The following is a 26,144-nucleotide window of genomic DNA, read 5'->3' as shown; positions in this document are numbered from 1 at the left end:
AGGAAAGCCCAAATGTTAGGCCACACCTGACCAAAGACCCCTTAGAAAAAGCTGAATACGTGCAGGATGGACCATCTTCAACCGTGATGTTATCTGTCAACACACTGGTGAAAAATTAATAGACGTAGATGTTTCTTATACAATTTATTTCATTTGATAAAGGCATACATTTAGGAGTGAGTCCAAACATTCTAGAAGAAATTTACATCGTCCCTTTTTAAAAAAAAAAAAAAAAAACTGTTTCCTTTACAAAATGTCAAATCAAAGTTAGCAAGTGAAAAACAACCATTGTTCATCTCCTCCATCAGAAGCAGCAACCCCATGTTTAAAGACAAGTTCACTTTTTTAAACAACCTTAGTCATGTTAAAACAGAGCTGGCACTCAAGCTTGTGAGTTGCTCCAATTATCTTTAACACTATCATACGAAATAAACCTTTTTCTACAATTTGCTAAAATAGAAATTCAGTGCATCTGGAAAGTATTCACAGCGCTTTTCCACATTTTATGTTACAGCCTTATTCCAAAATAGAGTAAATTCACCCCCTCCCCAAATTCTACTCACAACACCCCATAATGACAACATGAAAGTTTTTTGTTCCTTTCAAATTTATTAAAAATATAAAACTAATGAATCGCGTGTACATAAGTATTCACACCCTTTGCTCAATACTTTGTTGATGCACCTTTGGCAGCAATTACAGCCTCAAGTCTTCTTGAATATGATGCCACAAGCTTGGTGCACCTATCTTTGGACAGTTTGGTCCATTCCTCTTTGAAGCACCTCTCAAGCTCCATCAGGTTGGATGGGGAGCATCGGGGCACAGCCATTTTCAGATCTCTCCAGAGATGTTCAATGGAATTCAGGTCTGGCCTCTCTAGCTGGGCCACTCAAGGACATTCACAGAGTTGTCCTGAAGTCACTCCTTTGATATCTTAGCTATCTGCTTAGGGTCATTGTCCTGCTGAAAGATGAACCACTGCCCCAAACTGAGGTCAAGAGCGCTCTGGAGCAGGTTTTCATCCAGGATGTCTCTGCACATTGCTGCATTCATCTTTCCCTCAATCCTGACTAGTCTCCCAGTTCATAGCCGGCGCCACGAGGGGGCGTTTGGGGGCGACGCCCCCTCACGTCATCAACCTCGCCCCCTCAGATGTTAGTTATCAAAAAAATGAAAAAGAAATACTGGAAAATATAGCAAAATATTAGTTATTCAATAATATCACATATTTAACAAATGAACCAAATTAATTAACTAAAGTAATTAATTTTAAAACAAACGGATATGGCATGTGTCTGTGTTCAAGGGATTTGATAGGTTGAGGGTTGCGCTTGTCTGTGCGGCAGAGGGCGGTGCGTTTCCAACGCGTCGTGACGTCAGACGCGTCGCTTCGGAAGCGGCAAGGGGAGATTGCTACGTCACACTCTGGCTGTTTCCACAACCTGAATAAAGTTCAGCGATCACCATCTTGAATTTGCGTCGCCTGAACCACAAAAAAAACTTTAAAAAACAGCAGTAGAACGATTCTCCCATCACCCTGCTGGGAGAAGCTTTTTTCAGCTACTTTTCGGAGTGACACCGACCGACGGAGGACTGACGTCTTGGTGGGATATCGATCGAACCGCGACAGCGGGCCGACCCGCACAGAGAAGACGGACTTCAGGCATCATCACTGGGCAGAGTGAGGCAGGTAGCCGGGGTGATGGAGCAAACCCACTCAGTCTGAAATCTCCCACTTTTTGGATATATACGAAGTCTCAGTTTGCCCAATGGAGTTTAGTTCTGCAGCTTTACTGAGGTGAGAATAATGTAAAAATAAAACGTGACGTTTACTGAACAGTGAAGGTTTAATGATCGGCTAACATTAGCTTAGCCTTTTAGCACAGTTGATCTGAGTGAACCCTTTAAATTTGTAAATGGTTCCGTCTTTTTTATTTTTACCAAATAAAGCTACAGCTTTTTTCAGACACCACAAAAGCTCAGCTTTAAATAACTTATTTTTTCGGGCGTTTTTTTCCATCTTTTTTTTTTTTTCTTTTTTTTGCCGTTTTTCCCCCTTTTTTTATGTATAAACTGTTTAGTGTTTTTTTAGTGTTTCCCAATCAGGAACATTTGCTGTGCAGACAACCAAACTTCCATTGATGAGCTGAACACCACGAAGTCCAATCGAAAGAAAACATCTGTGCTCTTCAGCAACACCACCAGAGTTAAAAACTGCAGAACTGAGAATCCAGCAGAACATCACCTGCTTAGGCTCTTTGAACAGCAACTATTTTACTATTTTTTAAAAAGTTGTTTCATTTTATATTTTAACAATAAATGAACAGATCATTAAAAATGTCCACGAATCAAAGTCAAAAGACATTTGCACAAGTAGAAGCTCTCCACTTATTGTGCTCAAATTCATATTTTAGAAATGACTGTCCTGATAACAATATTAAAGGCAATCACATATTTTGGAAAACTTACAAGTTGAAATGACTATAAAAAAAATTCATGAGGTTTATATCACAGAAATCCTACTTTACAATCACACTGCAGTCATTGTTAAATCATTTCCTTTTGCATTTATAATAAACATTTGTATTTATTTAGTGTTTGTTTTTCTGGTTGAAATGAGATATAATCTACCAGACTTAAAAAATATACAAGTTTCCATGTTATTTTGTCTAAAAATAAATGTCTGAGGTTCCTTATGTTAAACAAGAAATTATCTAATATGAAATAACAGGTGGTTTTAATTTACAGATGAAAGGTTTCTAAAGAACCATTTGATTTATTTAGCTAATTTAATTACAAGTGTTCTAAACTTTTTTTTAACAGTAATCAGAAATTTTGAGGTAACAAACAACAAAAAAACATTTCCAATGATTTTTCTTCAGAAAACTGCTCCATAAATGAGCAGTCCTGTCACACGTTAACGTTTTGTACAGATCAGTGGTTTCTGCCACGAGTCTTCCGTGTTTTGGCCCTGACGCTTCGTTCTTATTGGACAACACGAAGGTACATCACAGCTCAGAGTGTCGAAAGTTGGCGCACCTTATCTCGTCAGAACACCGGCTTTGTGGTATGCAGGAGATCACTTGACCGAGGGTCTATACGTTCAAATAATAATTTTAAAAAATACTGTCATCACTTTTTACTCTTACTCAGTCTCTTACAATGGTGTAGCCTAAATACACGAGCTTTCCAGGAGCGCACCCAATTCATTTGGGGGGGGGGGGGGCGCGACCCCGCCCCCTGTGATAAACTCATCGCCCCCTTAATATTTTTTTTCTGGTGCCGGGCCTGTCCCAGTTCCTGCTGCTGAAAAACATCTCCACAGCGTGATGCTGCCACCACCACACTTCACTGTAGAGATGGTTCCTGGTTTCCTCCAAACATGACGTCTGAAATTCACACCAAAGAGTTCAATCTTTATCTCATCAGACCAGAGAATTATGTTTTTCGTAGTCTGAGAGTCCTTCAGGTGCCTTTTGGCAAATTCTAGGTGGGCTGCCATGTGCCTTTTACTAAGGAGTGGCTTCCATCTGGCCACTCTACCATACAGGCCTGATTGATGGATTGCTGCAGAGATGGTTGTCCTGGAAGGTTCTTCTTTCTCCACAGAGGCATGCTGGAGCTCTGACAAAGTGGCCATGGGGTTGTTGGTCACCTCCTTGACTAAGGCCCTTCTCCTCCAATCACTCAGTTTAGATGGACGGCCAGCTCTACGAAGAGTCCTGGTAGATCCCAACTTCTTCCAATTTACAGATGAGGAAGGCCACTGTGCTCATTGGGGCTTTCAAAGCAGCAGGAAAGTTTCTGTGCCCTTCCCCTGATTTGTGCCTCAAGACAATCCTGTCTCGGAGGTCTACAGAGAATTTCTTTGACTTCTGCTTGGTTTGTGCTCTGACTGTCAACTGTAGGACCTTATATGTAGACAGGCGTGTGTCTTTCCAAATCATGTCCAATCAACAGAATTTACCCCAGGTGGAGTCAAATTAAGCTGTAGAAACATTTCAAGGATGATCAGTGGAAACAAAATAAAACTGAGCTTAATTTTGAGCTTCATGTCAAAGGATGTGAATACTTATGTACATGTCATTTCTTAATTTTTATTTTTAATAAATTTGCAAAATCTAAAAAAAAAAAAAAACTTTTGACATTGTCATTATGGGATATTGTGTGTAGAATTTTGAGGAAAATTGAATTTCACCCATTTTGAAATAAGACTGTAACATAAAATGGGGGGAAAGCGAAGTGCTGTGAATACTTTCCGAACGCACTGTACGTGGATATCAATGGGGCAGCTGTACCGGGGAGCTACACAAACCTAAATTATACTTTCCCAAATCTGCTAAATCTGCTAGTTGTAGGTCTGTTTTAAGATTTAGAGTGCTATTCCACACACCGCCATTCCTCCCTGTTTAATCCCAAATAGCATCGTAGTAAATTCTTGATCTGTCTTTTCCAGCTTGATTTTAAATTGGGATCCAGTTTTTGAACTGTTCAAAAATTTCATCCTGATTCTTGAAATTGTTGATAGTACATTGCAACTTCAGGGTATTCGTAGTCTTAACGGCCTCAGTCATGTTCGAACTTCTTTAAAAGAGATATTCATAGTGACTATGGCTTGAAACTTGTTTGATCGTGCTTCATCATGGGGAAAGAAGTTGAAGCCGAAGTGCCGTTTGTTGCGGTTCTGGCAGAGGGTGCAGGTCCTTTTCTTTAGTCTTAGAGCGAGTTGCCAAGTCAGCACTTTATAAGCCAGCCTGTTAGAAGGCAAGATGGATTAAGCCGTTTCATCCCGTTTTTGCACTGTTTTTGATTGAGGGTGATCGTAGTAAAACGATGCCCTGTGGAATATTGTATTTGTAATGGGGCAGGGTGGGTAGTGACGTGTTTTGTGCTCCTGGACCTGAATGCTACAGCTTCGCCGCTCACCCTCATTCTTAAAAAAAACAAAAAAAACCATTTCTAGCAAATGAAGCAAAGACTCGCGGAGCTCTCCGAAGCTTGATTTGTTAAAATGTTTGAATGTGACTTAAGGCTGTGAACGACGTGAACTCATCTTTTAAGTACAGTAACAGGAGAGCTGTTCCTCTGATGAATAAGGCTGTTTTATGCTTCCACGTAGGTACATTTGAACATCTCTAGACCTACATACTGGCAGCGTAATGGGAAACCAGACGGCTCTCAGCTCAGCTACACATTGTGCAGCTCTGCACCTAAAGAACCTTCTGTTGTGGGTGAAACCACGTCCTTTTTTTATTATTTAAACATTAAAAACGGCACACGGTGGAAGCTTTAATACTGTACAGCTATAAAAGAAAAGAGCCACTCGTGGATCCTGAATGTGTGAAGGAGCTTTAAACACCTCGTTCATTCGAGGACAAAGACAATCACAGTCTGTTTTTAACCAACATTCTCGTCTTCTGCAGTGTTTGTTCACTATATTATGCAGATGAAAGGACAAGTTACTACAACCTTAATCATGTTAAAGTACAGTTTGTGACTGAGGGGGATAAAAACACAGAATCTTACCAAGTGTATTTGTCCAGTTTCTTGTCAAAAATCTAATCTACACTTGATAAAAGACACGGTCACTTCACAAGTAAAATTCTATTAAGGAATAAAGACTTGTTTTTAGATAATACATTTTAAAAATCTTAAGTGAAAGTCTTGGAAACATGTCATTTTGAGTCATATCACAGATGATTTTTAACTCACCGTGAGAATCTTAAGGTGCTGTTATTTGTGCAAAGCTTAACACTTAACGTAATACGAGTAAAATAAGATTTAAAACAATTTTCTCAGCTGATTTCAAGAGATTTTTACTTTTACATTGGCAGAGAGATAAGTTTAAATACTTGGGGTCAACTGTCCAAAGTAATGGAGAGTGTGGTAGAGAGGTGAAGAAGAGAGTGCAGGCAGGGTGGAGTGGGTGGAGAAAGGTGGCAGGAGTGATTTGTGACCGAAGAATATCAGCAAGAGTGAATGGCAAAGTTTACAAGACAGTAGTGAGACCAGCTATGTTGTATGGCTTAGAGACAGTGGCACTAACAAAAAGACAGGAGGCAGAGCTGAAGATGTTGAGATTCTCTTTAGGAATGATGACAAAATTAGGAATGAACATATCAGAGGGACAGCTCAGGTGGGGCGGTTTGGAGACAAAGTCAGAGAGGCGAGATTGAGATGGTTTGGACATGTGCAGAGGAGGGACCCAGGGTATATAGGGAGAAGGATGCTGAGGATAGAGCCACCAGGCAGGAGAAGAGGAGGTTTATGGATGTGCTGATGGAGGACATGCAGATGGTTGATGTGATGGAGTAAGATACAGAGGACAGGGTGAGATGGAAACAGCTGATCTGCTGTGGTGACACCTAATGGGAACAGCCGAAAAAAAGATGTATTTTTACATGAAAATTTGCTTCTTTATTTTTTAACTTGTAAAACGTAAAGTAGACTGCAATGGGACAAGTGAAAATTCTCTTAAGAGTTCTTGCAAGAATGTCTTTAAAATAGTTAGAAAATCTCATTTTGAGTTGATTTTACTTGTATTAAGAAGTGTTAAATCATTTAAAAAAAACAGCATCTTAAAAATTAGCTCATCTTGATGAGTCTAAAATTAGCTCATCTTGAAATACACTTGGTAAGATTTAGCATTTTTTACAGTTGTGCTGCAACTAATAATCCACTATTGATTAAATGGATTTACTATTTTCTAGATTAATAGATTAATTGGTAGGTCTGTCAAAAGTCAGAAAATGATGCTTTAAATTATCTTTTATTCACAACCCAAAGACTACTGCCATAGATGCGTTAAAAAATAACTAGTAAAATAAAGAAGAAAATATGAGCACTTAAGTTGAAATCAGAGAATTTGGATATTTAAAGACTCAGAATGATTAATCTTTAACTAAAGTTGCTTAATTTAATAGTCAATATAATTGTTGCAGCCAATGACGAAGGTTGTTTAAAAACAAACTTGTCCTTTTTGTCCCTTTAAGAGAGAAGTATCGGCAATACCTCATGTTCAGTTTAGTGCCTCGGCAACACATTGATCATCAACTGACAGAAAGGGAAGTCAAACTCAGAAACAGTTCGTACTGGAGTCTCAAATCATGGCGTAAATGAACGCGGTTCCATGTTCAGGCTGATACACGGTGAAGGTGGCGACACTGGCTGTTTGCGGCCCTGCACATCCAGTACAGTAGTTTTCAAGAAACACTGCTTAAGTACTAAGATACATGAAGGGAAAACCCCCTCTGAGCAGCGATGGAGAGACGGCGTCATTCATTTGTCTGTACAGCATTTGTAGAGCAACAAAGCAACAAAACACAGCTGTGGAAATAAATATATATAAAAAATAGTAGAAAAAGATGGGCAGTGATGTGTTTGACCAAACAAAATATGATAAAAATCCATAAATAGCACTGACTTTTTTTAAATGATTGAAAAAGTTAATAAAATTACAGAACATGCACTCACTTTGTTTCTTATTATACAGTCATATATACAGAGTGGACTAGAGGCTTGTCGTGGAGACGATTGAGGCTTTTTCAGTGATCCATGAAAACCGCAGTGACTTTTGTGGACCAAACAGGATTGTTCTTCCAGAAAGATCTGATTTCTTATCTTGACTTAGTGTCAGATCAGATTTGGAGCAGGTTAAATCTGATTTGTAAGATGAGCTCCGGAAAACATTCCAACCCCCCAAAAATAAAAACCCTTCTTTGCCAACCTGATCAGACGGACCACATACTGAACAAAATCAACACAACAAAAACCCAGACTTGGGTGGATAAACTTCCAGTGGAACAATTATTATTTTTTTTTTTTATGGGTGATAAATTCTGGTTCCAATCTGAATTCTATGTGGGTGTTATAGATAGTGAATATAAATAAACAAACTACATCAGTCAAAAAAGAAAAAAGGTTGTGAATAAAATGAATAGTCAAATTAGCCATCTTAAAAACAAATAAATAAATAATGAATGCTCATTTTTTTCTGTTCAGCTTCTTTCCCTCTTGTACTGATAATCTTACCAACAAAGCCGTTTTCATGAATGGTCTTTAATATAGTTTGCTGGCTCGACTTTGTCAAAAGCGTCAAATTTAGTCAAATCAAATCTTGAAGAATAAAATTGTTTTTTTTTTACTCAAGTTGTTACGGTGTTATTCCACCCTCACTGGATGTCACAAATATGTATGAATATGTTTTCTAAAATACTTCATGAACTGTAATTTGATTTTTGAGTGCTATTATAATCACATAAAAGCTCATTTTAGAGTCTGCTCACTTTCCAGGGTGTAGGTGTGATTAACAACAAAAGCCCCACCACAACCCGCATGGTCATGTGGGTTGTGATTAAGTGAAAGGTTTGTGGTTTAAACCCTCTTTACTTCTGTCTGTGTGTCTCAAATGACAAAGGCAATCCACCCCAAACCACTAATGGTGTGAAAGTTGGCATCTTGCGTAAAAGCTGCTGGCATCATGGTGTGACTCTAACTTGTCATTCAAAATGTAAAACAATGATTTCAACTCTACAGTCCTCATGCAGACGTACCATTTCCAGCCTCCTCTGATACTCTGGCTTATATTTTTGGATGTTCTGTCTTGTGGGAATTGTTGCTTCTCTATTTTTGTTTGAGAAGCTCTACGTGCTCTTTCGCCTGTTGATCACGTGTTTGAATAAATTAGTCCTACATTAGTCCTAAATTAGTCCTATTAGTCCTAGGCTGTTATAATGTAGATCGAGTGGAAACTATAATGTAAAGTGGGGCACTTGTGGAAGGTATAAAATGCTTTGCAGCAGAGTTGTTTCTATCGTATCGGGTGAAGATGAGGCTACGTAGCATTTTAGTAGTGTATGTGGTATTGGTACTGTAGTCCTAATAACTCTCAGGTACTGTAGTATCAATAGTTACTTAGGGCCCTGTCCCACTGGCGTTGGGAGAATTTGCGTATGGATTGCGCTCAAAATTGGCCCATATTCGCCAAACATCCGCAATATCCGTGTAACATGCCTGTATGAGTCGGCCGTCATCCGAACACGCCCGTGATCATCCGTAGAGGCACGCATGTCCGCAGCCAGGATTTTTGAGCTGTTCAAAAATCTGGATGCGGATAATATCCGCCTTACATACTCCATACATACTCAATTCATACACAATACATACTCACTCTATGCACTGTATATCTGCCATTAACCGCTGATGTCCACAACTGACGGGGATTTGCGGCTTGGCAGCGGACCGGGACAGTGTGTAAAACAGATATATTGCGTGCCCATCATGTCCACATCACAAACTAAAATATGTTGTAGCGAATGCATACAAACTGGCCACAAATAAAGCGTTTTTATTACATCTGCTTTGCAGCTGATTTGCGGACAATCTGTGAATGCATAACAAACACGTCACGTAAACCCAAAGTACTATATGTGGCAGAAAGAGACATACCTGCCAGTCAGTGCCAGTCCGGCTGTGTAGATCCACAAAGACGTAGCTGCTGCAATCGGGTCTCCTCCAGGACTTTTATTTAACTCCTTAACGCCCGAATTTATATAGCTGTATATAAAAAAAATGTTTTGTGTGTGTTTTGCCTTTAAGTAGATGGTAAATAATGTTGAGATTATTAATTTCACTTTTGCACAAAAACTAGATAGTAATATTGGGTATTCTGGTAATGACTTTATGTTATAATGTTATAATAATAATGATGGTATGTTGCAAATTTGCGACAACGGGCATACAGGTCAATTTGGTAAGTTGCATATTTGAGTCATATATATATATATATATATATATATATATATCGCATATATGCGACGATGGGCGTTAAGGGGTTAACACCAACAAAAGGAAGAATTGCTGTTTACCCACAACTCACGCTGAAGTCTGTTTTCTGTGACACTCTCAAACAAAAAAAAACAAAAGTCTCACACCCCAAGCGGCTTCCCCACTCCTGCTCCCCAAACTCATGAACAGTTAACCCTCGCATGACAACATGAACATAAACTGTGATCAACTTGTCCAAGTCCAGCAATTGCTCCAGAGGCTGTATTGTTGGTGTGAATAGTGATGCCGATGGCCCAAGTGTGCTTATTTTATGACCGCAATGCAGATGCAACAAGTACGCGATACATTCATAATACACCCGTAACACTGCCGTGATAATCGCAATGCATCTGACTCATTTCCTCAGTACATGCGTTATATAACCGTGATTGTTCATCATATATTAACTATATATATTATTAATATATCCGTAATTCATACTGGGACATTTTGTCATTTTTGGCCATTTTTGTTGCGGACAACAACGAACGCCCATAATTTGTGTACTCAATTCATGCGCAATTAATCCTCTCCCCAGTGGGACAGGGCCCTAAGTCATACCATCAATTGGAAAGAATTGACCTTTGAGAGTGCTTTCTTCTTTTTTAAACCATTCTTCATTTCTTTACCATTTAGTACCACATTCACATTTATTACTGGAATTCAATAAAATGATGTAATAAAACTTGTACTTTAACTCTAAAGAAAAGTTGAAAACTAAGATCTGCACTAGATTTTTTTAATAAATAATAAAAGATGAGTTTCTTACCAATCACCTTGTAATGCTGTTTTTGAATATGTGCGATTTTTTGAACTTTGATAATGTGGTCTTGCCATAGTACAGAAAAATTGTCATATGATGTGGATACCAGTATTTAAGCTGTAATCAAGCTTTGAGCTTCCATATTTTGTCATTTATTCAGACCATTGTGAAGCTGATACTGCTCTTCATTTTAATTAAGATTTTGCTTTTCATGACACTACATAGAGTGTAGTTAAGTTATATGACTGATCACAATTATTTCTTCATAATCTTAGTAATGCGTGTACATGTGCATATATAATTGTGTATTTATTGAGTACCTACAGGTTAAATGACTTGTCAAAATTATCTGCCAGGTTGTGCCAATGACAGGAAGTGAAATTATCATCTCATGCCCTGGGAATACCGTATTTTTTGGACTATAAGTCGCACTTTTTTTTACATGTTTTGGCTGGGGGTGCGACCTATACTTCAGAGTGACTTATAAATGAAAAATATACCGGTAGATTCTCAATTAATTTACCGTAATAAAACAATTTTACATGACAGAGTCGCTCTATGTTTTAAAATGGCCACCGGAAACGGAAATGCAATGCATCATGGGCACTGTAGTATGGCGGCTGCCCTATAGGTCATGCTGGTCGCGATAACCAATCAGAGAACAGAACATTGGACGCATGTTCCTCACCTCACCCAGACAATGATTGTGAAACAGCGTGTGAAGCAGACGAACACGGTGCTTGCTGTTATTCCGGGAGGACTAACAAAACAGCTTCAACCGTTGGATATCAGTGTGAGCAGAGTGTTTAAGTTGATGCTGAGAGCTGCGTGGGAGCACTGGGTGAGCGACGGCGGAGGATTAGCGTCTGCACTTGGAAGGAGCTGGCGTCGACACTACGGGGAGGTCATGAGCTGCACAGCTAGGTGCTGCACGAACATCGGCAGCTGACACCTGGTGTGTACTATGGTCCACAGCGGGTAATGTGTTAGAAAAGAACCATTCAGCGATGGTGCGGGTTATGGTTCGGCTTGCAATGTGGTCCGCAAAATAAAACATATCCGTAGGTAAAATGCAGCTCACGAGAGGGCGCTCAAGGCTTGTGTGACTGTTCCTGCGACTTCTGACTACCATAGAAAAATTAAAATTTCAACATTACTGATAACTTAACAAGACAACGGAGAAGGCCTGAAAAAATGCAACCAAAAAGAAAATCATACTCTACAGATTACAAGTAACGACTGGTGAAATATGCATCCGAAAACGGTAGCCGTCACAATATTATCATCTGAACTTTTCATGTTAACATACCTGTATGTCCATGCGACTTATAGTCCAGTGCGAGTTATTTATGGTTTATTTTTCTATATAATGGATAAAGTGGCTGGTGCGACTTATACTCCGGTGCGACTTATAGTCCGGAAAATACGGTATGTTGGTACCATCAAACTAAAGGTGTAAGTGTTGGTGCAAAAAAAGTGCATGATTCATTATTCATCCCACGGGCTAGAACCATAGGGAGAACATGTAAGCTGCACACAGAAAGGACCAGGCAAGACACGAGCTCAAGACCTGCTTGCTGTGAGGCAACAGTGCTAACCACTAAGTCAATGTGCCATTCGATTACAGTATCAGCAGATACTTGATATGTATTGACTCTGCTCTTGATTGCGGGCAAAAAAAATATTTTTTTAAATGGATTGATCTGGACATGCCAAGCCCACAATGCCTCCAACGTAGTGTGCAGACAATTTAGCAAGAAGCTCAACCTCCGGAATAATGTCATTATCTGAGAAAAGCAGAACTACAATCAAGGGTAAATTGGTGTAGAATTTGCAAGCTTAACTTATTTCTTCCCCTCAGCAGGGCCAACTTATATTACGAACATCAACTGGGTAACTGTTCCAGTTTGCACACATTTAGGCCAGACTTCAGGTTGTGAGCACATTAAGCAGATTCAGGTCAAGCTAGCACAGTGTATCTGATCTTACAATTTCCCCAGAAATCAGTTTTGGGCTAAATGAGTTTGATGCATGTGATACAAATCGTTTTCAGATTAAGGATCAGATTAAATTTTTTCTTTATATACTTAATTTCTGATGGCATATAATTTTCCTGTGTATCAAATAAGCATGTAAGGCAGTGACAGAGTGATGAGTGACAGTCGTGTTGTGTCATTTACAGTATCTAAAATACAAGAGCGGAGCAGAATATGTGCTGAGATGATGAGTCTTTTTGTCAGTGCTTGGACCACAAACAGTTGAGCTGCCTGGATCTACACATCAGCCCCGTGGCTGAATTTTGTGAAGCCAGGCTTTACAGACCGCGAGGAGTCCAACCCAAACCCAGACACAGTAAGAAAAAGCTACATTCCCGCCACAGTGCGTCGGCCTCTGAGTACTGGGAATTTGTGGGGATTGTGAATTTGTGCACAGGCCTGAACTGTGTGGGAACAGTAGCTTTTAATGCTGTGACACTCGATCCGTGTGTAATCTACCGCGCTGCAGCGATAACCCACCATCTAGAGCGTGCAGCTCGGCTCATTGGTGCAGTCATTGAGGGTAATGTCCACGTCCCTCTTTCTCAGCTCTCTGCCCGCCTTCTGCTGCTGACTGTGGCCGTGGTGGGCGGGCGCTGAAGGCCGCTTGCCATGCTCCTGGTGATTTTTCTGACTCTGGTGATGGCCGTGAGCGTGCTCCTTCACGTTTTCGCCGTCAAAGAATCCCACTCCTCTCTTGGTGTCATCGAGGGCTTCAAAGTTGCTGCTGTGCTTTCCGCCTCCAGCACTACTCTCTGGCACCACCTGCAGGTAGGCTCTGACACGGTGGTGGCGTGTACCGGCGCCATCGCTGAAGTCAATGACCCGGCATTCGTATGTGCCCTCGTCGGATACTTTGACTCGGGAGAGGCGGAGTTTATGGGAAATGTTGCTGCCTACAACCTTCACAACCTGACAATGAGAAACGGAGAGGAAACGTTACAGTGACGCTGTGAAAGTTCTGTCTTCCAGGTAGCAGATATGAGGAAGTTTCCTCCAACAACATAGAAAATTTTCATACTTAAGATAAAACTTTAAATATTTCAGCTGGTTTTCAACATCATAAATAGTAAAACAGATGTTTGAGCTAATTTTGGCACCTTTAAAGCATGTTTTCAATACAGATAGGAATGAAAGAATTTAATGGAAATAATGAATCAGGCACTTCAGCTACATGAACAAACCATATTCCAACTCTTTAAACACATACACACTTTTTAAAAAATTCCCTGCCAGTCACAAAACCAGGATGTGGACACAAAATTGCACTCAATCTGTCCACGCGTACTTCAGTCATGCTTTCTTATGCTCATAAGAATGTGGAAAACGTTCAAATCTGATTTTCACCAAGTGTTAGTGGTAGGGATGTCCCGATCCGATCACGTGATCGGAAATCGGGCCCGATCACGTGGTTTCAGACTTGATCGGAATCGGACGTTGCATCCCGATCAGGAATCCGATATAGATTTTATCCTCATTATTTTGATCAATGCTATTTCAAGCACATTCTTGCAGATTAATGGGCCTTTCACGCGTTGGAAGCGTCAGAGGCGTGAGACACATTGCTTTATAGAGGCGTCAGAAGCGTCGCTTTAGCTCGCTTTAGCTCGCCTTTTGATGCGACGCTTCTGACGGGAGCGCGCATTGCCACTTGTCGGCAGGCTGACGCGGTCAAAGTTCAACCCAATCTTTTTTTTTTAATTGAACAAAAGAAAAAACATAAGTTCAACCGGACATTCTCGCACACACGTGCGGCTGAAACCGATTCCAGAGGAGAAAAGGGAACAAGAGTTGCGCAACGAATTTGGGAAGAAGAGATGGAGTTGTAACTCGGACAGAGGTGGGGGGAGTTACGCGCATAAAGTTTCTATCGCAGAACTGCTGTTGGTGTGTTTACGCGCTCAGCATGATGCCTCGATGGAATGACAAGAGGATGATGGACACTTTCCCACCAAAACTCTTGCTCAGTCATCCCTCCGTGCGCAGCAGGACCCAGTGCTGACCAAGTCCTCAGGACGACGATCTGTCATCTGATTAACAAAAAGAAAAACAAATTGTCCTGTGATCGTTTGTCTGCAAAACGGAGCGAGAGATGGTCTGCACACGAGCGACGTGCACACTCATCACATTTAGGAGTACGTCTTAAAGAGCTTCCGTCTTCATTCATGTTCACTGCGCTGCTCTGAACTTATTGAACACTGATAAAGCATCAAAGGGACACTGAGGACTGTCAGGACGCAAATGTAAGTTGTTTTTTACTTTTACTTTTCAAGTTGACTTTTGAACTTTCGACGCTCTGAGCTGTGACGTAGCTTCACGCTGTCCAATAGGAACGACCCGTCGGGCCAAAACACGGAAGACTAGTGGCAGAAACGACTGATCTCTTCAAATGGTAAATGGACTGCATTTGTATAGCGCTTTTCCATCTGCATCAGACGCTCAAAGCACTTTACAATTATGCCTCACATTCACCTCAATGTCAGGGTGCTGCCATACAAGGCACTCACTACACACCAGGAGCAATAGGGGATTAAAGACCTTGCCCAAGGGCCCTTAGTGATTTTCCAGTCAGGTGGGGATTTGAACCTCAAATCAGTGCAGAAACCACGTGTCTGAAGAAAAATTCTTGGAAATGTTTTTTGTTGTTGTTTGTTACCTCAAAATTTCTGATTACTGTTTAAAAAAGTTTAGAACACTTGTAATTAAAATAGCTAAATCAATAAATGGTTCTTTAGAAACCTTTCATCTATAAATTAAAACCACCTGTTATTTCAGATTAGATAATTTCTTGTTTAACATAAGGAACCTTGGACATTTATTTTTAGACAAATAAAATAACATGGAAATTTGTACATTTTTTAAGTCTGGTAGATTACTTGATTGTTCAAGCTACCTCAAGGAGAAGTGCACTGTTTAGTGATAAATAATAAAATAAGGTGATTAAAATGAAAATATTATTAATTTAGCATTTGTTCATGTTCATTCTCAACTGATTTTAAATTTTATAAGAGTTTGTAGCTGTTCAGTTTTGTTTACCATTCCTTAGTTATGCTGCTATAGACTTAGACTGCTGGGGGGTTCCCATGATGCACTGAGTGTTTCTTTCTCTTTTTGCTCTGTATGCACCACTCTGCATTTAATCATTAGTGATTGATCAATGCTCCCCTCCACAGCATGTCTTTTTCCTTGTTCTCTCCCTCAGCCCCAACCAGTCCCAGCAGAAGACTGCCCCTCCCTGAGCCTGGTTCTGCTGGAGGTTTCTTCCTGTTAAAAGGGAGTTTTTCCTTCCCACTGTCGCCAAGTGCTTGCTCACAGGGGGTCATTTTGACCATTGGGGTTTTTCTGTAATTATTGTATGGCCTTGCCTTACAATATAAAGCGCCTTGGGGAAACTGTTTGTTGTGATTTGGCGCTATATAAATAAAATTGATTGATTGATTGATTGATTTACCACGTTAACGGTCGAAAAATTATCAGACAAAAATTTATCGGAAGATAATTAGTTTGATAATGGTTTTCAAAGTTATCTGAAAAGATAATCCGATAATGAAAACATTATCTTCGCTAATTATCGGTTATCGGATTATCGGAACTGTGCCCACCACTGAGTGACATAAAGATAGAGGAGCTCAACTCTTGCTGGTGCTTTAGCATGAATGTCAAAGATTTTAAGCATATTGAAAATTTTTCCGGGACCACAGTGAACAGTGTTGCCTGACTGATGTCCACTTAGCTCCTGCAGTCTGGTGGACCTCAGCGTTGGTCAACGTGAAGCAACTTTTCAGTGTCTCTCTGCAAATACTGAGCTAACTGAGTGTGAACGGGCCATTAAAGATCACACCTGCCAATATTTACCCAAATCCCAATGTGGTCACGCCATTTATGACGGCAACAGGGCTGGCTGTTTTTATTTTCAAATACAGTATAGAAAATGCATACTTCAGTGAATATTTCCTCATTTACCTTCCAAAGTGATCAAGCCAGTGGTACAAATTGGTGGCCAAGAAATTGTTTCCAAGAAGTAAGTGGAAGACGAGCTTTCTGGTCTATATAGATAATTAATGGTTTATGGATGGATTTCTGATCTAAATCAGGTGTGTAAAAAATGGTTATGCCTCTGCTTATTATAAAGTGCACAGCAGGAGAAATAAAGAGTATTAATGTTGTAAACACTTTAGAATGTGATAAAAAAAAAAAATCTATTTGTGCTCTTGAAAGTGGACTTGGAGTGGAAAGTGGAGCAGAACAATAAAGTAAAAGCTTTGCAAATTTGCAGTTCTCTGAGCTCTGCAAATTCACTGAGCAGCACCGTGGAGCTGATGAGAGTCTGGGGACATCAAGAGATGTGACGCACCGAGATATAAATACTGCTTCATTTATTACCCACCTTCCTGCGACGCCAAGTACATGCTGGATTTTGTGTGTGAGTGTGTTTGCAGTATGCACATCATATTTTCGCTTGACGACACGCATGTCAGCGCAACATTCGTTATATGTGGAAAACTCGTAATGATTTTCCAGCTGTACAGTCTGCAGTGTGTGGCTCCACCCACACACATAAACACCAAAACCGCAGCTGGCGCCTTCATTAGAGCAAGGTGGCGGTAGCAGCCTGCTGGGAGCAGGCAGAGTCGTCATGACGTTCACATGTTTTTCTGCACGTCACTAAAGAAGACCCCACTGTACTGAAACGCTCTGCAAATAACTAGCAAAGCACTCAGGAGAGAACCGACACATCTAAATGGCAACTCTTTTGTTTTTGCTCCCATTTTTCATGAGCTGAACTCAAAGATCCAAAACATTTTCTATATACACAAAAGATCTATTTCTCTCAAATATTGTTCACAAATCTGTCTAAATCTGTGTTAGTGACCACTTCTCCTTTGCTGAGATAATCCATCCCACCTCACAGGTGAGGATGATGATTAGACGGCATGATTATTGCACAGGTGTGCCTTAGGCTGGCCACAACAAAAGGCCACTCTGAAATGTGCAGTTTTGCTTTATTTGGCTGGTTTGGGGGGGGGGGGGGGGGGTGTCAGAAAACCCGTCAGCATCTGGTGTGGCCATCATTTGCGTCATGCAGTACAACACATCTCCTTTGCATAGAGTTGATCAGCAGCCAGACACCATCGAATGTGAAGATTTGCCTACTCAAGTCACTTACGACGGTGAACTGCAGTCAGGTCATGACAGCGATGAGGATGTCGAGCATGCAGATGAGCTTCCCTGAGATGGTTTCTGACAGTTTGTGCAGAAATTCTTTGGTTCTGCAAATCGATTTTTGCAGAAGCAGTCCGGGTGGCTGGTCTCACACGATCTTTGAGGCGAACATACTGGATGTGGAGGTCCTGGACTGATGGGTCTGCGGTTGTGAGGCCGGTTGGACGTACTGCCAAATTCTCTGAAAAGCCTTTGGGTACGCCTTATGGTAGAGAACATTCAGTACACGGGCAACAGCTCTGGTGGACATTCCTGCAGTCAGCATACCAACTGCATGTTCCCTCAAAACCTGCGAAATCTGTGGCATTGAGCTGCGAGATAAAACTGCACATTTCAGAGTGACCTTTTATTGTGGCCAGCCTGAGGCACACCTGTGCAATAATCATACTGTCTAATCAACCACACCTGTGAGGTGGGATGGATTATCTTGGTAAAGGAGAAGTGCTCACTAACACAGATTTAGACAGATTTGAGAACAACATGAGAGAAACAGGTCTTTTGTGTGTATAGAAACTGTTTTAGATCTTTGAGTTCAGCTCATAAAAAATGGGAGCAAAAACAAAAAAAGTGATGCATTTAGAATTTTGTTCAGTGTACGTTCACCAACTGAAACTGTACTGAAAAGCGGAGCAGATTTGCACCTGCAGCCCTTGATGTCAGACAGAGTGCAGCGCTGAGGGGGGAGTGGGGCGGGGGGGGGGGGGGGGGGTGTCGGTTGCACCACCCCATTACCTTTCTTTTCCTAAATGCAGGAGTAGGGGGATTCAACAAGAGGAGTTGGTTGTTGTGGAGGAAAATGTGCAGGAGCTGTCATGTTGTGGTAAACAGTCTGTGTGGACACCTACAGGTCTGTCTGGATGCACGAGCAGATATAACAAGTTGTGCTGACTTTCCAACCTGTCCCCCTTCATGCCTTATTATTGGGATTTGATGCTGCACTCGTAGAGATGCAGAGGCGTTTACAGGACTGTGAAGAAGGTGCGCTGCAGGTTGTGGCCTCCTCAGGAGGACACTTAACACCCACCAGCTCCTGGCCTGTTGCTGTCTGCCTGACACTGTGATTCTACAAACTAATTGTGTCATCTGGAGTGCTGCAGTCAGAGCTGCAACTAAAATTCTCATTGCTGCACATCTGGGAACCATCCACAGCTACACATTTTAATGTAATCACATCATTTCTTATTTAACTTCATGTAGGTTTTCTCAGTGAACAGCGTCACTCACACTTATCTTTGTAGCATCCTTTGGTACGTCCTCCTCAGGAGCCACCTGGAAAATATAAGAAGAAAAAAATCTTAAGTTATATATATATAGACACACACACCTACATTCCTTCATGAAATAATAATAGTCATACTATTTTACAAAGTTTGTAATTTCAACTAAAAAAACTGTAGAACATGCCAGGAATTAAATTAATACATAAAACTCAAAATAATAGCATTCATAGGTACGTACCCTTGAAATATATATTTATTTTTCATGAAATCATATTTGGAGGGAGAGAAAAAAAAACAATCAAGCTCCTTCATACAATATTTTTTTTAGAAATTATGATTTATATAAAAGAAAAACACAATAACTCTTCCACCCATAACAAACAAACAAAACCCAAAATAATATCATGCATAAATTTGCACCCCTTCAATAAAACATTTAAGTAATCAAACACAAATTATGGGATGCATACAGTGAGAACACTCCATACCAACTCAATCAGAGTTTCCCATTTCATCATTTTCTTTCAGTGAATCCTTCTGAACTCTAAAGTTGTATTCCAAATACCGTGTTTTCCTGTGTGTAAGTCACACCTATCAGAAAATGCCTCAAAGAGGAAAAAAATAATACAAGTTGCACCGGAGTATATGTCACAGCTTTTTGTGTTATGAGCTCTTTAATTTGGGATTTCTGTGCATTGTTTTACTATATTTCTTATTACTGCCATTTATTCTTTTATTACTGGAGTTTATTTTGTTTAGTGCTTTGACTCCTGCGAAAGTCATTCATGAAGTCATTATAATTACTATTATTAATAACAAACTTGTGAATTTTTGGTATACAAGTTGCACCGGAGTATAAGTAGAAGGACCTCCCAAGCTAGTAAAAAAAAAAAAAGAAGCACAACTTGTACTCTGGAAAATACAGTACTATTGAATGAATTTCAGTACTAAGAATTTTTGAACTCTGGCCCTCAAAATGAATTTTTAACATTTGTGATTGTTGGTCTGTTTATTCTACACCTCACCAGCTGCTTGTTTTTCACTCAAGTGGATTGACATTTTAAATGAACATAAAACACCTCGTAATGCAGTAACATTAGTACATGCAATACAGCAAACATCAACTTCAAATGTGACATCATAAAGGACAGTGAGCTGCTGATCTACAGACACCAGGGGCGTCATGTACAAAGGCTGCATACACACAAAAACATGGCGTTCGTACGTCTGTCTCCACGCTAACGTTCAGATGTATTAAAAGTGAAATGACGGTAGAAATGCGCGGCGCGTCACGCAAAAATCATGGCTGGTGTACATACGTTTCTACAGCTACTGGTCCACTGCCAACATGCAGAGGTGATGCTGGGAGTGCAACGACGAGGATCCAGGGCTTGTCTGTGCTCACACAGGTGCTGACCACACTGGGGTTCCTGGCAACAAGGTCATTCCAGCGGGAGCTGGGTGATTGGTCAGGAGTGTGCCAGTCAACCTTGAGTCAAGCCATGCCAGCTGTGTGGAACGCAATCATCCGAATGTCATCCAGGTACATCACATTCCAACAATAAAGCACAGTTTGCAGCGAGAGCCGGTTTCCTTAATGTAATCGGAGCTATTGACTGCACACATATTGCTATAAAGGCGCCATTTTTGTTAATAGGGAACGTTTTCATTCCATCAATTTTCTAATCATATGTGATGCGCAAATACACTAGACTGGGTTGAGAATAGGCTAGAAGCTGGCATGGTGCACGATGGGTGGCTGCTTGGTGGTTAAATAGTTTGTGTAATTATTCCAAACAAAAACCAACGCAGGCACTTTTGGGCATGTGCGCATTCAAATATATATTTTTTGTTATCAGATACACCTTGGATCTACTGTGGCGACCCAGAGTGCAAACAAAGGAGCAGCTGAAAGAACTTATTACTAATGTGTCTTAGTTTTCCTTGATGGTGAAACTCAAGCTGCAGATTTTTATCAGGCCCCCTATTGTCTCCCTGTGCCCAGTATTTGTGGGTGTGTAATGTTGTGAATGTTACACATTGTCAGGCGCAGCGAGCCTCACTTTAACTTCAGTGTGTATGAGCTGCTCTGAGCTCACTGCGTTTACGACCACACACACACACACACACACACACACACACACACACATACACACACACACGCTCCCACTTACATTTTTCCAGTTTCATGTTTATTCTGTTTGAGTACCAAATAAACTATCCCTGCATGTCTGTACTTGATTTCCAGTCATCTGCAGGTCACACTCATTATAATTTCTTTTCTGTGTTCATGTTGACTGATCTAACAGAGGGGGATTCCCAATTCCAAGGGCCTATTTACATGGATTTGCATATTTAAATAGGGTGTGGAAATGGAGGAGCATGGTACGTCTGCATGTGAGCTCAATTCCACGATGCAGAAATGAAACATGCTTGGATCCATGCAGAGACACACTTTGATTCGTCGTGATATTTTTGTGTTCGCGCCAGTTTCTGGGTTGTAGCGTACAACATGTTTCTGTAGGCAATCCACGCAAGTACATGAGGCCCCTGATTACTGACAACACAGGAGTCTGTAAGAAGCAAACAAACTGACCTCATTGGTGGTCCAGGGCTGTCTATCCGTCCAGTCCAGGTGGTTCCTGATGTACCACCACTGGATCTCCAGTGAATACGAGGGAATTCCTGCCCCTCTGAAGGAGCATGCCATCTCTACGTCCTGACCTCTGTGGGCCGTCATATCATGAGGGACCTCTGTAAACATGGCTACAGACACACAGACAGACAGACAGACAAAAAATAAGACGCTTCAATAAATTACAGGACATAAAACAGAAAATCAAATTCTCCTCAGATTCCTTAATTTTTAGGTTCACACCTGCAGAAACTAATCATCAAAATGTTTAAATCTCAGTGATATGAAAATGTTCAGGAACACATCAACTTTTACCCATGGAGATTTTTAATGAGGTTCATTTTTTTTTTTCTCCAAACAATCAGGTATAACATTTAAATCATCACTTTTACAGCCAGTTTTCTTCAGAAATTGAGGGTTTGAATTAAGATTTCATTTCAAACTCATGAACCAAGCAGGTCCAAGCGAATCATGAAGAAATACAAACAGTACAGCACTGTGTGAAAAAACTGTCAGCGTGACGGTTCAAGGAGGAAACTGGTGAGGGAAGCCATCAACACACCTGTGGCAACTTTGAAGAACTACAAGCTTCTGTGGCTGTGATTAGAGAAACTTTGCAAAGGGCAGTGACATTAGTTACATAGTGTCACAGAGGAGGGGAACAACAAAAAAAGGATTTTTTTTTTTTTTAAAGAAGTAAACATCAAATCTGGGGTTGAATGTCTCGTGTGCAAACAATCTGAAATTTCACATCATCTTTGTAAGAAAATCCATGAAGCTGTAATGTTTGATGGAACATTCGGCCATAGGTGCGTGACTGTCTTGTTGGCTTCCTTCACCAGTCATGTTCTTCTGCAGAGTCATTATTTGAAGAATTTGTTCTCCAGACAGATTTAACATACAGCATGCACAATGCATTTGTATTTAGTTGTGTTGTAATAAAGGCTGCTTAGACTCACTCTCACACATTCATCTTCAACGGCTTATCCGAGGTCGGGTCTCGGCAGCTCTAGCAGGGGACTCCAGACTTCCCTTTCCCGTGCCACATTGACCACCTTTGACTGGGGATCCGGAGGTGTTCCCAGGCCAGTGTGGATATAATCTCTTCACCTAGTCCTGGGTCTTCCCTGGGGTCTGCTCCCAGATGGACGTGCCTGGAACACCTCCCTAGGAAGGTGCCCAAGAGGCATCCTTACCAGATGCCTGAACCACCTCAACTGGCTCCTTTCAATGCCAAGGAGCAGCGGCTCTACTCTGAGCTAACCACGGATGACCAAGCTTGTCACCCTATCTCTAAGGGAGATACCAGCTACCCTCCTAAGGAAGCTCATTTCGGCAGCTTGTACCCACAATCTAGTTCTTTCGGTCATGACCCACCCCTCATGACCATTGGTAAGAGTAGGAACAAAGACTGACCAGTAGATTGAGAGCTTCAGCTTTTGGTTCAGCTCCCTTTTCGTCACAACACGGTGGGCCTATTCTCCGGCCAATCTCAGGCTCCATTGTCCCCTCACTCATGAACAAGACCCCGAGGTACTTGAACTCCTTCACTTGGGGCAAGACCATACTCCGTACCCGGAATAGCCAATCCATCAGTTTCCTCCTGAGAACCATGGGTTCAGATTTAGAGGTGCTGATCCTCATCCCAGCCGCTTCACACTCGGCTAAGAACAGATCCAGTGAGTGTTGGAAGTCACAGCATGATGAAGCCAAGAGCTTCATTAGGACGGAACCAGCATTGTTCCTCTTCAATCAGAGATTCGACTATCATCCGGACCCTCCTTTCCAGCACCCTGGAGTAGACTTTACCAGTGAGGCTGAGAAGTGTGATGCCCCTATAATTTGTACACACTCTCTGTTCACTCTTTTTTAAATATGGGGACCACCACCCCAGCTGCCACTCCTTAGGCACTATCCCAGGCCTCAATGCAGTGTTGAAGAGATGTGTCATTCAAGACAGTCCCTCCACACCCAGAGCTTTCAGCATTTCTAGACCTATCTCATCAACCCCTGGGGCCTTGCCACTGTGGAGTTGTTTGACTACCTCAGTGGTTTCCACCACAGAAATTGATGATAATCCTCCATCAGCTTCCACCTCTGCCTCTACTATAGAGGGCACTCTGGTCTGATGCAGGAGTTCCTCAAAGTGTTCCTTCCAGCAGCAGATTACATATTTAGTTGAGGTCAACAGAGTCCCATCCTTACTGTAGATAGCTTGGATGGTTCCCTGTTTTCCCCTCCTGAGGTGCCTCACAGTCTTCCAGAAGCACCTTGGTGCTGAACGAAAGTCCTTGTCCATGCTGCTTTGCCTCACCCACAGCAGAGGCTGCCACCCTTCGGGCCTGTTGGTACCTTACAACTGCCTCCGAAATCCTCTGATATAACATATCCCGAAAGGACTCCTTCAGCTGGACGGCTTCTCTGACCACCGGTGTCCACCACGGTGTTCGAAGGTTGCCACCCCTTGAGGCACCTAAGACCTTCAGGCCACAGCTCCTCGCTGCAGCTTCAGCAATGGAATCTTTGAACATTGCCCATTCTGGTTCAATGCCCCCAACCTCCACAGGGATGTTAGAAAAGCTCCGCCGAAAGTGTTAGCTGAAGATCTGTTGGACAGTGGGCTCCTCCAGACGTTCACAGTTCACCCGCACTATCTGTTTGGGCTTACCAGGTCTGTCCAAAGTCCTCTCCCATCCTCTGATTCAACTCACCCCCAGATGGTGATCAGCTGACAGCTCTGCCTCTCGCTTCACCCGAGTGTCCAAAACATGCAGCCTCAGATCAGATGATACGATCACAAAAGCATTCATTGATCTTCGGCATAGGGCGCTCTAGTATCATGTACACTTATGAGCATCCTTATGTTCGAACATGGTGTTTGTTATGGACAATCCATGATTAGCACAAAAGTCCAATAACAAATGACCATTCGGGTTTAGATCAGAGAGGCCGTTCCTCCCAATCATGCCTCTTCAGGTTTCTCTGTCATTGCCCACGTCTGTTCAAGTCCCCCAGCAGAACAATGGAGACACCCACCGGAGCCTGATAGAGGACTCCATTCAGGGACTCCAAGAAGGCCAAATAGTCCAAACTGCTATTCGGTGCATATGCACAAACAACAGAGTTTTTCTCCTACCACCCGAAGGCACAGACAGGTGACCCTTTCGTCTACTGGGGTAAACTCCAATGTAGTGGCGCTTAGCTGGGGACTCATGAGTATCCCCACACCCGGCTGGCCTGAGGTCTTTTCATGCCATGAAAATTGTAAACAAAGTCGCAAATCTAATGGCCCAGTCACACAGCACACGACGATTCCTGAACGAAGGGAAAATAATAGTAATAATAATAATAAATTTTATTTATAATGCACTTTACATTTGACACCAAATCCCAAAGTGCTACAGTATAAAACAGAAGAACACAAAAGACTATAAATCAATGTAAAAACAATAAAACAGTAGCAATAAAATCAAAATAAGAGCGATAAAACAGTAGCAATTATTTAGCTAAAAGCCAGAGTAAAAAGTTAGGTTTTGAGTCCTTTTTTAAAAGCATCCACCGTCTGTGGAGCCCTGAGATGGTCTGGGAGGGCGTTCCATAGACGGGAGCAGCCACTGAGAAGGCCCTATCACCCATGGTCTTGAGCCGTGTCCTGGGCATGGCTAGACAGTGCTGTTGGCCTGACCGGGTCCTAGTGGAAGTTTGTAGTGTGATCAGTTCAGTGAGGTAAGTGGGGGCCGCACCGTGGAGACAGTGATGAGTGTGCAGGAGGACTTTGTATTGAATACAGCAGTGAATGGGGAGCCAGTGGAGGGAGTGAAGAATGGGGGTGATGTGCTCATGCCTGCGCACCCTCATCAGGACCCTGGCAGCGCTGTTTTGGACATACTGGAGCTTTTGTATGCTCCTGCCAGAGATCCCGATGAGGACTGCATTACAGTAGTAAATAAGTAAGTAGGAAAAAGTAAAAAACGTCATAATTCATTGAGAAAAGGTGGACAAAAGAGCTTTATCACAGAACAGTCTGCGAAGCAAGAGCGAAAAAGGGATGAAAGAGGAAATTAACAAAACCGAAGCTCACAATCTCGACACTTTAAATGAAATGCAGCTGGAGCCACAGCTGGAGCAGTGTGTGTCTGCATGAGTTCCAGGACTCAGAGCTGGGATGGAGCTCATAGCGCCTGAGTCCTGGAGAAACTGCAAACAGAAGCTGTGGAGATCTGTGCTAATGTCTGAAAGGAAATGCTTTTGAGAAAAACTACAGATTTTGTTTATTTCTATTTATGTCCAGAGATCAAGGATCCAGTGACCAATTTCATATTTATTTGCTTTAAGACTCAATAAAATGTTACTGACATAGAAAACCTGTAAAGCCTACTTTTAGTACACAGAAAATTCACAGGGGGTACTGATAAGGGAATCGATAAGTAATTGGATTGATA

General features: G+C 41.6%; 1 protein-coding gene across 1 annotated transcript in view; it reads right to left on the bottom strand.

Annotated features, from left to right (window-relative positions):
• Window positions 1–12,818: 12,818 nt before the first annotated feature.
• LOC117513021 (V-set and transmembrane domain-containing protein 2-like protein) overlaps window positions 12,819–26,144 on the bottom strand; it is a 166,919-nt gene continuing 153,593 nt past the window's right edge. The window contains exons 2-4 of the mRNA XM_034173304.1: window positions 21,664–21,833; window positions 19,072–19,116; window positions 12,819–13,536 (exon numbers count right to left, since the gene is read on the bottom strand). Of these exons, the coding sequence (XP_034029195.1) occupies window positions 13,108–13,536; window positions 19,072–19,116; window positions 21,664–21,833 (644 nt within the window). The 3' untranslated portion in view covers window positions 12,819–13,107. The remainder of the gene's footprint in view (window positions 13,537–19,071; window positions 19,117–21,663; window positions 21,834–26,144) is intronic.

This window comes from Thalassophryne amazonica, chromosome 6 (assembly GCF_902500255.1).
Source record: "Thalassophryne amazonica chromosome 6, fThaAma1.1, whole genome shotgun sequence".
NCBI classification, from domain to species: Eukaryota; Metazoa; Chordata; class Actinopteri; order Batrachoidiformes; family Batrachoididae; genus Thalassophryne; species Thalassophryne amazonica.
This window is presented reverse-complemented; position numbering and strand designations above follow the sequence as displayed.